This window comes from Leguminivora glycinivorella, chromosome 18, assembly GCF_023078275.1.
Source record: "Leguminivora glycinivorella isolate SPB_JAAS2020 chromosome 18, LegGlyc_1.1, whole genome shotgun sequence".
Taxonomy (NCBI): Eukaryota; Metazoa; Arthropoda; class Insecta; order Lepidoptera; family Tortricidae; genus Leguminivora; species Leguminivora glycinivorella.
The window spans coordinates 9023825-9037649 of NC_062988.1; the positions used below are offsets into that span (position 1 = coordinate 9023825).

Sequence of the window (13825 nt, forward strand, 5' to 3'; positions counted from 1 at the left end):
AGATCAGTTACAATTGCCTCCCAGTCGAGATTTGCCCCGCTATACCTTATAAAGTTTTATAAATGGATACAATTATGTTGTCCACATGCAAATAGAGTGGGTACATGACACGTGTTAAGATGGAACTTGTACCATATTGTAATCGTATCTATTAGACGCGTAAATGAGCGTAACGTATCAATTTGTATACTAAGCAAGGCGTGCATGATAGACATAGCTATCTACTAAATCCATACAATTACTAATATTAGGGGCATAAATGGGAAATTGTGTGTGTCTGTTTGTTTGTCCGTCTTTCATTTTTTAAGTCGAAATAGTTGAACGGATGGAAAGTGATAGGGTACTTTTTATCTCTTTCTAACGCGAGAGCAGCCGCAGGCAAAAGCAAGTAATACAATATATTAAACCAGCTTTTGATTACGCCGTGGCTTGCGTGGACGACGGTCGCGCGATGGTCGCGCGACGGCGATGCAACGCATTCGAAATCAAATCTTATCGATATGGAAGTATGAGACGCGACGGCGATTGTCGCGCGATGGTCGTGCGACTGTCGCCCACGCAAGACACGGCGTTACTGTTTTATTTAAATGCTTCTTCTTTCTGGTTCGAATGGTTCGATAAAGAATACAATGTATAACATAGTATCTTTATCTAACTTCGAAATTTTCAATTCTTTTGTAATATGCGCTCAACCCATTAAGTAAATGGGCATAGTGATTAAATAATGATTAAAGATTGCATAAGAATGAGTAAACCCAGTAAACTATACAATTTCAAATAGGTTATCATTTATCAATTTGGGTACCTCGCATTATTAATGACCCAAACGTAGTCATTACACGTGTAGAGTAGGCTTAACATAAAATGTTACATAAGTATTACATATTTACATAGTAAATAAGTCTCCTAAAACTTAAACTGTAAAAAATGTACTATTAAATATTTTCAGACAGAAACTGAATTTGTTATTTAATAAGACAGGTAATATAAATTAATATATTACATTTTATAGATTATACCAGATTATACTAAGAAACTTTTATTATAGGCCTAGTCCCGAAATAGCGAAGTAAAATTGGCTGTTACGTACATTATTGTTGGCCGGTAAATTATTACAGGGTGACCTAGGTGACTCCCAACTAACAAAAATTAGTCTTTTAGTGGCTTATAATGCCAAAAATAGTACTCTTATAATAACCTTGTAAACCCTTTACAAGAGGGCATTTGGGCACACCTTATAAGGCCAAAAACCTTATATCCCCCTTGTAGTTGCTATATTATTAGCTTTCTTATCTTGTACGTGCTTTATTATGGCATGCAATAAGAAAGTTAACCTTATAATGGCAAGTAAAGTGCTTTTAAAAGGCTAATGTACTAATAAGAATCATATTTAAAGCTTTAATAAAGGCAATTATACTTGTAAGAATCATATTCAAAGCTTTAATAAGGGCAATAGCTCTTGTACACGTTTTGTGATCATCAGATATAAGGGAGTAAAACTCATAACGGCGAAACAGGATGCTGTTTTAAAAGTTTATTGTGCTTTTCGTAGTGATTTATGTGTACATCATCATCAAGTCATCCATTTTGCAAGTTAGTAAACGGTAAGTTAACTTTTACATATTACAATTATTTGCTTATATAATATGAAAACTGTGTGGGAATCCAATTTCATGGTGAAATGTGATATAAAATGTGTTGTATTATTAATGCGCCCTTGTATTTCAACGGTTTTGTACTAAAAATGCGGTTAATTAATTTTGACATGTCTTAAGCAAGGCTGTTATAAGAGTAAAAGCAGTAAGCACATCATTTACAAATATTTTATAAGAGTAAACACTTTATAATAGCCACCGGTGTTACTTAAGATTCGCCATTTTATATATCTTTAGGGTTCCTTCTCACAATTAGTGAAATCCCGAACCTTACCATCTAGTTAAATATTTGTAACGGATACCAGTTAAAAATTCATAACGTTATCGTTAGAGAGCAGATTTCAGGTAGCGATTTAAATATTAATATGAATATGACTCGCATACAATATTTATTATTTTTTCTACACACGAAAAAATGTATGGGAACATAAAAGTAAAACCTTTTTTGGTTTTTTTTGTGAATATTGGGCAAAAATTATAATGATAATAAATAAAAATAAAAAAAATATTTATTTATACTTATTTCTTTAATATTTCTTCTGCGCATTGCACAGTAAAAACTTCTATTATGGCTCAAAGAATATAAAAATGAAAATAATTCGCTTCTTATATATATTTAAATTGAAAGTCCATTATTTAGAATAAAATACTTTTTTTTAAATGTAGTTTGTTGAAAAAATAACATTAATTTAATCTAATTATTCAGTGAAGTTTGTGGTGTGCGATGTAGGTAATAATAATAGATTATAAACCACATGACATGTATTTAAAAAATTGCACTAGTCATATCCATATTAATATTTAAATCGCTACCTGAAATCCGCTGTCTAGTTATCATGTACTTGGCGCAAAACTTTGAAATTTCATTTTTGTTCGAAAGACCGTTCTTTTTAAACCGGTATTTTGGGGAACGCTTTGATAAAGGTTTGGTTCGATTAACCGGCATAGAACAAAATAAAACCGTGTAGTCCGCAGCATGTCAGGTAATACTGATATTTTCAATATTTCATTAGGAAGTTATACCTAGAATTTTCAATTTAAAACAAACTTGTGCCTCGGAATATTTAATCTTCTGGTGCCTTATTTTATTACTTCCTATTGATTTATTGTAAATGCTGAGTCAAATACTCTATTTGATATTTATTATTATGGTTATTGTTACAGAATCTGTGGATGAGATACATAGTCAGCCGTTTTAGTGACGTGAAGATGACAACTCTTCTCCTCCTCTTAGTAAGTAAGTGCTATTGAAAACCACAGACGATTTCAGTACCGCCATCACAATGGACTTTGTGTCGATAACTATAAATAGCCTAGCCAAAGACTTCAAATATTTTTTTTTATTACAGATGAACTACAAAACGGCACATATTCTGATGGAGAAAATCAGTCACAATCATTACTTACACCCAAAAATAAGCCCGGAGTGGTGGATCAAAAAACATGCAAAATGGAAGAGGACGCAGGAAATAGTTTAGGTTGTAAGAAAATCACACCAAGCAAAGATGGCGCTGATAATTCAAAACAAGAAAACGAAAATCAATATATCTTTTGTGAATTTGATGAAGACCTCGATAAAGGAAACTACTTATTATTTTGGAAATATACTGATAGGTTAATTACAATTTCTACCACTGTGTAGGCGCTCTGAAGAATATATTAATATTTTGAAGTATGTAGACTCATTGAAACAGCAACATCGTGAGCAATAGAACTGAAAATATTAATCTTATAAAGTTACTTGTATCGGTTTGGTTTCGTTGCACATAAATAAATATCTTAAAAACAGTGAGTTTGTCTTTATTTGTCCTCAATTTTAATCTGTTTTAGTCCCAAAAGGACTACATATACATAAGTAAGGAATACACTTTTGGAACTTATTCTAATAAAGTTAATCTTAAAAATTAATATTAGTAGGTACTGATGGATAAAAAAACTGAGTGCCTTGGTAATAGTCTCTTATACGCTCAGTTATGTATAATTGGCCACCTCCGAGTGCATGCTAGTCTGGTATAACCGGTGGACACTCTATTTAATAATGTAAAAATTGTAAAACATGGAAACAATGTACCAGTTACATTTGCCCTCCAGTCGAGATCTGCCCCGCGGCCCCGCTGTATATACCTTAACATTTTTCACCGCAGAGCTACAGACACCTTAAATAAGTACAAAAAATATAATTATTAAGCTAAATCCAAACTCAATTCATCATTTAACGATATACCTGTATTACTGTCACTGCTGCTTGCCTGCATATTCTTATAATTATTCCATAATGGCATCCTCTACGGAACCACTAATCGATAAGTTGGGATCAGATTGTTCACATTCGCTGGATTTTCAAAATGACGAATCAAGTTTTATAAAAACTTTTAATACGACACTTTCAAGAATAATGCCTTTATAATTATTGTATAAGAGAAAATGTATTGCTTTAATTCTTTTAAACACTTTATAAAATGCTATAATTTGTTTGCTGGATAGACGTTTTAAAATATGCTCCTATGAGGCATAAAGCATCATAGTTATCTTATGCATTACTTTTATAAGAATAATTGGCCATAACAAAAGCTTTTATAGTGCTTTGAATATTATACAGCGAAAAGGCATTTTAAATGGCTTCTATAAGAATACATATTTTTAAACCCTTATTGCAGTCATATAAATTGGACTTATTAACGTGTACATGGCCAAGTTATAAGAGTAAATGTACTATTGGCCAAATCCTCTTATAATGAGCTACTATAAGAGTAAATATTTTTTACCCTTATTGCAGTCATATAAATTGGACTTATTAACGTGTACATGGCCAAGTTATAAGAGTAAATGTAGTATTGGCCAAATCCTCTTATAATGAGCTACTATAAGAGTAAATATTTTTAAACCCTTATTGCAGTCATATAAATTTGACTTATTAACGTGTACATGGCCAAATTATAAGAGTAAATGTACTATTAGGCCAAATTCTCTTATAATGAGCCGCTATAAGGAACTCTGGCATAATGAATGCTATTTTAAAACTACTATGAGTGTTTAGCCCTTATAGATTGATTTTATAAGGATATTTTGTTTGTTGGGTTACCCCCTTATTCATAAATGTTCATTAAAGTTATCAAGCCGATAAAGTTCGTTTGTCCCTTTCTATCACAACAATACGTCGGAAAGGGACAAACGAACTTTATCGGCTTGATAACTTTAGAGTGCGTTTATGAATAAGGGGGTAAATAGGTACTTAATCAACCAAGAAATTTCCAAAAAAATCCTTAATAAGTTCGCTCCGGCATCAGTTCTATTCGACCCGATGCATGTATACCTAGTTGAATGCGTTGTTAACTAATTACCGTAGCGGTGTTAACAGAAATTTAAAAAAAAAATTTCCCCGTCTAAATACATATCCATACTAATATTACAAATGGGAAAGTGTTTGTTTGTCCGTCTTTCACGGCAAAACTGAGCGACGAATTGACGTGATTTTTTGAGTGAAGATAGTTGAAGGGATAGAGAGCGTCATAGGCTACTTTTTGTCTCTTTCTAACCCCCCACTTCCCTAAAATGGGGGGTGCAATTTTGTATGGAGCATTCCGTAATTTTAGAATTTAACGCGAGTGAAGGGCAAAATCTAGTATTATTATAAATGTAATATCACAGATAATATTGCAGCTATTTCCTAAGAACAGTGTCAGACTTCGGCAAATAGGTCGTCACGTCTGTATTTAGCGTCCATGTGCCCGCATCCATCATCTGTCGTCATGACAACCATCCTATTATTCAGACTTGTGCATTGTGAATGTGAACTTGCTACTTGTGGATAAGGTTTAGATTGGGATTGTAGTGAAGTTTGAATTACGAGCTTGTGAAAATTGTCTTTTGTCCTTGGCTTCGTCCTTTTATTTGAAACAATGCTTGTTACGTACTAAGAAACATACATACAGTTAACATATAGGTATGTACCTATTATCTGCCTAAGGATTCTACCTATCTAAAAATCACCTGGTGGATGGATGTTTATTCTCTTTCGCCTTTTGAGGTGCAGTGTGTAGGCATTATTATGATTGAGATTTGAATGATTTGATTGAGTCAAAGAGATTTTGATTTTTGACTAATGTGAATCGTGAACAAGGAAAGTCCTTAAAAGCCAATAAAAGTTGATTCACAAAAAATGTTTGACTGTTTACCCATTGCAGTAAACAGCCAAACACTTTTTTGTGAACCAACACAAATTCATCTAGCCAAAGAAACTAAAAAAGGGCAATCCCGAATATCATTAAAAATCATTTAAATTCGGTTAAGTACAACATTTTTTTCCTTTTCCGAACTGATATCACAATATTCACAATACATTTAGTGCATTTCACTTTTCGTAGTTCCAAGTAGATTATAAATAAATAAATAAATATTGGAGACACCTTACACAGATCAACGTAGCCCCAAACTAAGCAAAGCTTGTACTATGGGTGCTAAGCGACGATATCTTATACTTTTAAACGAGCAATTCTTGTATATTTATTTATTTATTTATTTATATATATATTTATTTACACTGACGATCTCGGAAACCGCTCTAACGATTTCGCAGAAATTTGTTATGTGGGGGTTTTTGGGGGTGAAAAATCGGTCTAACTTATCCTTAGGTCCCGGAAAACGCGAATTTTCGAGTTTTCATGCGTTTTTCTTCGCGCGCCATCTCGTGTGCAGTAGTTGTACTGTTAAGACAGAATTCTTTCGGTCGATGTAAGTACTATTTATTGCAAACACTAGATGGCGACACAGGTCAAGGCTAAAACGAATAGAAAATACACTATTTGAGTTTTTGTGGCGAAATGCGCGCCATCTCGTGTGGAGTAGTTGTGTTGTTAAGGCTGAGAATTCTTTCGCCCGATGTAGGTACTATTCATTTTTGAACTAGATGGCGACACATGTCAAGGATACGAAACAGAGCCGAGCGAAGCTCGGTTGCCCAGATATTGCATGCTTAAATAGATAAAAGTGATTGACTGGAGACACTGGAATTCCTTGCATATGGGTTCTAGAGGCGTGGTGTATAATTTAATGTAAATATCGGAATAGATTGAATAATTTTAATTTTTATATTTTTTTACTTTTATTTAATGTTTTGAATTTTATTTTTAATATTTTTAATTTTTATTGACGATTTTTTAATGTTTAAATTATGTTGCTTTTATTGTATTTAATGTATTCTTTTACTATGGTTTATACCTGAAATAAAATTTTTGAATTGAATTGAATTGAAATACATACATACTAGTATATACATAAAAAAAATCCATGACTAACTCGATTAAACTTACATCTGTTTGTGTGTCTTCTTAAATACACCTAACGGACTCATCCTCTGTTCCGCACTAATCAATCACATTTCATAACACCATTTAAAAATCTATAGCATTAATTTATAACATAAAAGTAGTACACCATCGTTGTTCACTATAATACAAAGAAAAAAAAAAGATTAAAAAAAGATTATTAAAGATTTGAAATTCGTAGCGATAAAAGTATAAAAGGGTGTTTCAGTTTGTTGAACTGTACAAATAAAATATTATTTACAGCACAGGGTCGTTTGAGGAAGTGTTAAAAGCGTACTGATTGTTCGAGACGATCAATGCATCGATTCAAACGTCATTAATACGTGTTGGCACATTCAAACTGTTGCGAGCAGTATCGTGACTCATATGGATACAAGAGATAGGTTCCTCGCATATTAGATAAATACATCTAGGTATCTGCAACACTAGCAACTGAAAATCCGAGAAAATCTCAGCAATTTTTAGTATGGGACCAATCCCGAAAATAAAACTCACCCATGGAAAATCTTAAGGTCACTCTACCAAAATACAATAAACAAAATGAATCAGTCATTTTTATAGCCCTTCGGGGTTGAGTAGAGGACATAGGTATGAAACAGATTTATTTTATGCGATCGTTTGATCCCATAGTTACAACCTACACCGCTCCCTTTTGCATCAAGTGAAACAACTGTATCTTCTATACACCGTGATATTGGCTTAGGACTGGCATATACGGAACGCGGTACCGGCTCCGTAGCCAAAATACGTCACGCGAACGTAGATATACGGTTATGGTGGCATAATTAAGCCTGATTATCCATTGTTCGCCGTATTGGGACGATATGCGATTTTAGTCTTAGGATGTTGACGTGCATAGTCAGTGAACTTCACTGGCAAAAGCTTTATTGTTTGTTTTTTTGTAATTTTAAAGACAATATATACAAGACAATATGTTCTGTATCAATTTTAATGTTTGTAGTTTTAATTTTCAGTGATAATAAACTTGTGTTTTAGATAAAAAAAAAATACATATTTTGGGAATTTATAAAAATGGATAGTGAAAGTGACTATACACATAATTTTATTTTGTTTGACCATTGTTTGATTAAATTCACGCTTTTAAGGGATCTCCAAAAATAATAACCACTTTAATGGTCATAGTATAGTCAAAACACGAAACTGCGAAAGTTGCGAGGCTGTCTATGTTGTTGTCATTAAATTAGATGACAGGTTATATTCGTTCAAACACAAGAGCGAAAGTTGGATTTTATATGACATAAAGATATATCCTCTCAATTTTGCTTCGTTACCTAGAAGACTATCAATAACAGTTATTTACCTATACACAAAATTATGACAATGATATAACTAATCACAGATTTATTTTGTATTTTTATATTATGTGATTGTTAAAAATCTAATCCATACTAATATTATAAATGGGAAAGTGTGTGTGTCTGTTTGTTTGTCCGTCTTTAACGGCAAAACAGAGCGACGAATTGACGTGATTTTTTAAGTGAAGATAGTTGAAGGGATGGAGGATGACATAGGCTATATATTTTGTCTTTCTAACGCGAGCGAAGCCGCGGGCAAAAGCTAGTGTTTAATAAAATCACTCCGGCATCGGATCTATTCGACCCGATGCGGGTATGGTTAATTGCGTTGTTAACTAATTGCCGTAGCTAACCAACCATTTAAGTGTAACTCACCATAAGCACAGTATAATAAAGAGTACTATCATACAGTATGGCCACTCCCGCTCCCCGCTGCAAATGCCGCCCACCCCCTCTCGGTTACCTCACAGTTACCGCCTGTCGAAATCGCGAACAGTCGACCTGTCATATCTCACTCATACAAGCATGGTACGCGTTCACCTACACGAGCTTAGAATGTGTGCTAGGAACGCGCCTCTTTCATATGTTTGATCGTCAGTGTCCGAGGTGTGCCATAAGTAGGTATTATTCTAAAACTCAATTCATCATTTTTTAAAACTCTTATAAACTAGAACCTTTTATGTACATACAAACAACTAATATTTATATCTAGATGTATTGATAACTAAAAAGTGTATGTAAAATTAAAAGATAATCTAAACAGTTAAACAGTGTAATAATAAAATTATAAGGTGCAGACCTATATTGTGTCAAACAAGTCTGTCAGTAATAAGAACTAAGAAAACTATAGGTATCCTTTTCTCTAGCACCCTAAAGAAAAGGATGCATTAGTTTTCTTTGTTCTTATTTACTGACAGACTTGGTTGACAGAGTATACGTAATAATTATCAATCTGAATCCGGCTATTCTATAGTAGAAAATCGAATTGCCATCTCTATAGTTCTATTTTTTTTTAATTCCAGAGACACCGAGATAAACGAATATCGTTTTCCAAAGTTCGCGGCCAGTCCAAAATGCTGTCACCACGCCGGACGGGTCAACGACCCAACTTTCCAAACCCGTTTACACATAAAACCCGACACACACTTGTTTTATATATCTGTTATGTATGTCCGTCAGTATCAAGTGACGACTGGGTGTTTTTAGATGCGTCCAAATGTGAAAGAAATGTTGCGGTTTTTTTTGTTGGAATAGGTTGTCATAACGGACATAGTACTGGAAATTTGCATTCTGCCTAAGTAGGTACCTAATCCATAGATTTTTTTATTTATGCTCTTTTTTGCTGTTTGTGGGTGCATTTTTTGTGTAATGAGATTAATGAGTAGGTATAATATACTACATAATTTAAATGTAGGTACTCGACATTCGTATAGGTACATCAGGAACATGATTAGAATTACATAGAATCCGGTTCTGAAAATCCACACTTCATTGATATGTGCTAAACATAATAATAGTAAATATACCCTAATCTAAGTAATAAATAGCTGGTTGATAATTGAACCCTTATTTAGAAGTCTGATGATTGAGCGGTACTTACATTTACATAACCTAACTCGTATGGAAATACATTTTTATGGTGTATTTTTAATAACACTTATCCAATATGGTTTGTTCAATTCAAATAAAAAACCTTGCTTAAGGTTTTAAGGACGGGCTTTAGTCGTTTTTGTACCCATCAATTATTACAATATTATCTATGTCGCTGACTCTCGTCTCGTAGACTACTGGCCGTATTCGAACTTCAAGATACGTCTCAAAAATTAGCTCTAAATCCGATATGGTCAGGATATACCAGATATACCAGCGCAAAAGTGATATTTTTGTTTGAAAAAGATATCTACTTAGAGTTATTTTTTGGAGTTTGAATCGGCCACTATTTAAAGATACTTATCTCCTTTTAAGGCCCGGCTTTTTTGAAAAGGAGTCTATGCCGTTCGGTCGTTTATCTTTTTTTGTACCTATTGGGAAAGAAAGAGGACAAGTTATGAGTTGCCCAAAAGTGGATGTAGGTTTTTTAGGAGTGAGGCTGTAAACGAAAGAGTTATTGAGTATTTTTGTATACCTATTGGTAGGTATGGTATGTGTCATAGAAATGAAATATCACAGAGGCAGTCTAATTGTATATTTTCAGAACATCCGCCCCTGATAGGTTCCGTTTTATACCTTGCCTTATTTTTTTTTTTTTTTTTTTTTTTTTTTTTTCAGAACATCCGACCCCTGAGGTGTCTGGTAGGTAAGCGATCACCGTTTCATACTTTAAGATTGCGTTATTTAAAAATTCGTAATAATATTTTTTTCTCGTATTTTAGATTTCATTAAATACGAGAGAAAAATAGACACAGATATATTCGAAAAATACCTATACTTTTCATACTTTTACGTGAAAATATAAAATTATTCTTCAAAAATATTTTGCGAACGGACATGCGTAATTCGGATTTTTTTCATGTGTCACAGAACTCAAACTCATCCCAGTTGAATAATACTATATGTACCTACCTACTTAGTAGGTTTAAGGGGCTGACAACACCCAATTGCGCAAAATTGATGTTACTTGCGCAGTTTTTAAAGACAAACTATTAGTTTTAGTAAGGCAAGTAAATTATAATATGTTGTTATTCATTATATTTCAACGAGCATAGCCGTACCCGATACACGATTTATTGAAATCGGCTCGATAGAAAAAAATTGCAAAGATTGGTCTCGAGTTCGTCATTAAACGGTTCTATGTAGTTCAATTATTCACTTAGTTGCCTTTAATTAATATTACAATAATAAAAATAATTAATATTAAAATAACGAAACATTTTGCACAAATAATGCATCTTTCTATTTTATTTTAATATTTTTCCGTACTTTTCGTACCTAGCCTCTTTTAGTGACATCGCGCTCTCACTTACTCCCATACGAATAGTGAACGCTAGCGTCAAGGCCATTGGGTGTTGTCAGCGTCTTAAGAATCCTCGTTTTAGAATACTAAATGAGGACTAATAGGTACTAGTGGGTACTAGATAGGTATACGGCAGCGACATTTACATGCTAATTTGAATGCTAAGTATCCAATGATGTCAGTAAATTCTAGTAAAATGTAAATTCTTGTACCTACTGTAGCTACCTAAGGTCGTCAACCTTGTTTTTAAAATTGTAAAAACAATTAGTGAATTACCTAATAGCAAGGCACAAAGCTTGATATGTTAGGAAATTAAAGTCAGAAAAACTTAATTGTGAATTTATAATTTGTAATGCTAATTTGCAACCCGCCAAAATGTTGATTTTGTCAAACGGATTGCGAAAATGGGCAGCTTTATTATCGAACCAGACTCTTCCTAACAATCGCTTTATATCCTTAGGTGAAAACTGTATGAAAATCGGTACGATACCTAATTTTTGAGTTCGTCGCAAACAAACAGGCATGCACAGCGGGAAACTTTGTTTTCTAAGGATCTCAGGGAATCCTTACTCAGTTTCAACTTTTTCCTTTGGATACTGTACAACTTTTGGAGCAACATTGCACATGTAGTTTTGTGTAAATTGAAACATACATACCTAAAGTTTTCAATGAAATCATCTAAACATTCTTAGCGCCCATTTCCTCCTGTCTTCGCGACAATCCGTCTTGACGAGGTGACGGAAGTGGGAACTAATTATGTCCCCTAGACTATGCGGAAGTTGGCGTTTATTTTTATTTGGTGAATTCCTGGCCGTTTTAAATTGATGATTTTGTGGCGTGTAAAAATAGGTAGCTATTTTTACACATTTACTGTTATTTGATTTTCAGTGCCCTAATAAGGCCTTGTTTATTATAATATAAACTTTTGAGGTAGGTACACCACTTTAGGTATACAAAAAAAATAAGTATACAAACTTTTTAAATTATTTTGTGTAAGGGAGACTGGACAGACTTCATGGTTACCTACATTTTAGAGTAATATTCAATTTAACACCTTCGCTACGGCAATTAGTTAACAATGCAATCAACCATGCATGCATCGGGTCGAATAGATCCGATGCCATAGCGAACGTATCCATGTAAAACACAAAGCATATCTGACTTTTTATTTTTGTAAGTAGGTTCGTTTCAGTGATATCTTCTGTAAGTGAATGTGAGTTACTAAAAAGAGATTTTTTAATTTGCATGATTTTAGCAAATGTTGAAGGAAGTTACGTGAGAAGAATCCCGAAAAGGTGGATGGTCTGTGGAGCAAGTGTATGATAAGATATCAGGCGATAGAGAGGTATGAAAGAGGAAGACATGCTGCGCCGACCCCAAATGACAGAGATAAGGGCAAGCGAATGATGATGATTTCGGCATATGAGCAATTCCCGAAAAGCTTGTACAGCATCATGGACTCTATCAGCCTACTAATTTTTATCCAAATCGGAGACGTGATCCAAATGTACAAACTTTTCGGGAATTGCTGATATACAGATAGAGCCAGAGCCACTTTACAATAAAAATAAATATTTCATTTTGGTTTTGTGTTATACTACTTTATGGATTCAAACCTGTTTTTTAAATAAACCAGGGTCTAGTAGACAAAGAGATTTTTTAATTTGCATGATTTTAGCAAATGTTGAAGGAAGTTACGGGAGAAGAATCCCGAAAAGGTGGATGGTCTGTGGAGCAAGTGTATGATAAGATATCAGGCGATAGAGAGGTATGAAAGAGGAAGACATGCTGCGCCGACCCCATATGACAGGGATAAGGGCAAGCGAATGATGATGATTTTGGCATATGAGCAATTCCCGAGAAGCTTGTACATTTGGATCACGTCTCCGATTTTGATAAAAATTGGTAGGCTGATAGAGTCCATGATGCTGAGCAAGATCCACTAGGTTTCCCAAAATGTCCTATGTAGTTTGTATGAAACCTTCCTTTTTTGTTACCAGATTTCTATACATTTTCGGTAACAAAAAAGGAAAGTTTCATACAATCAACCTAGGACATTTTGGGAAACTGCTGCACTGCTCAGCATCGTGGACTCTATCAGCCTACCAATTTTTATCCAAATCGGAGACGTGATCCAAATGTATAAACTTTTCGGGAATTGCTGATATACAGATAGAGCCACTTTACAATAAAAGTAAATATTTCATCTTGGTTTTGTGTCATACTAATTTATGGATTGAAACCTGTTTTTCAAATAAACCAGGGTCTAGTAGACTATGTGTAAAAAACCACTTAAACCCCGACTTATGTAAATTAAGGGATAGGGCAAGAGAAAAAGGCTTGCAAGGATCATTAATTACTTCGTCGGGATGTTAGATGTTGGGGCGTGGGCGGGCAAGGCTTTCTGTGGTCGCCATTGAAATAATGTATAGTAAAGTTATAACAATTTACTGTTTAATTGTAAAATATCGAAAAAAAGGTTCATTGCATGTGGAGAAAATAGAAATGATTTTATTTTATTTTAAGTAGCAACGTAGGAATTTTAAGAATCGATTAAATAATATTAATTACTTACAT

General features: G+C 33.8%; 1 protein-coding gene across 3 annotated transcripts in view; it reads right to left on the reverse strand.

The window, feature by feature from the left end:
* LOC125235759 (probable serine/threonine-protein kinase fhkE) overlaps window positions 1-13825 on the reverse strand; it is a 61479-nt gene that overhangs the window by 43714 nt on the left and 3940 nt on the right. Inside the window, exon 1 of one of the 3 annotated variants that reach the window (XM_048142342.1) lies at window positions 6965-7202. The exons of 1 other annotated variant lie outside the window; for it this stretch is intronic. In XM_048142342.1, coding sequence (XP_047998299.1) covers window positions 6965-7005 — 41 coding nt within the window. In that variant the 5' untranslated portion in view covers window positions 7006-7202. Of the gene's footprint in view, window positions 1-6964; window positions 7203-13825 lie in introns of those variants that run through there. One more of the 3 variants, XM_048142341.1, reaches the window with a different exon arrangement.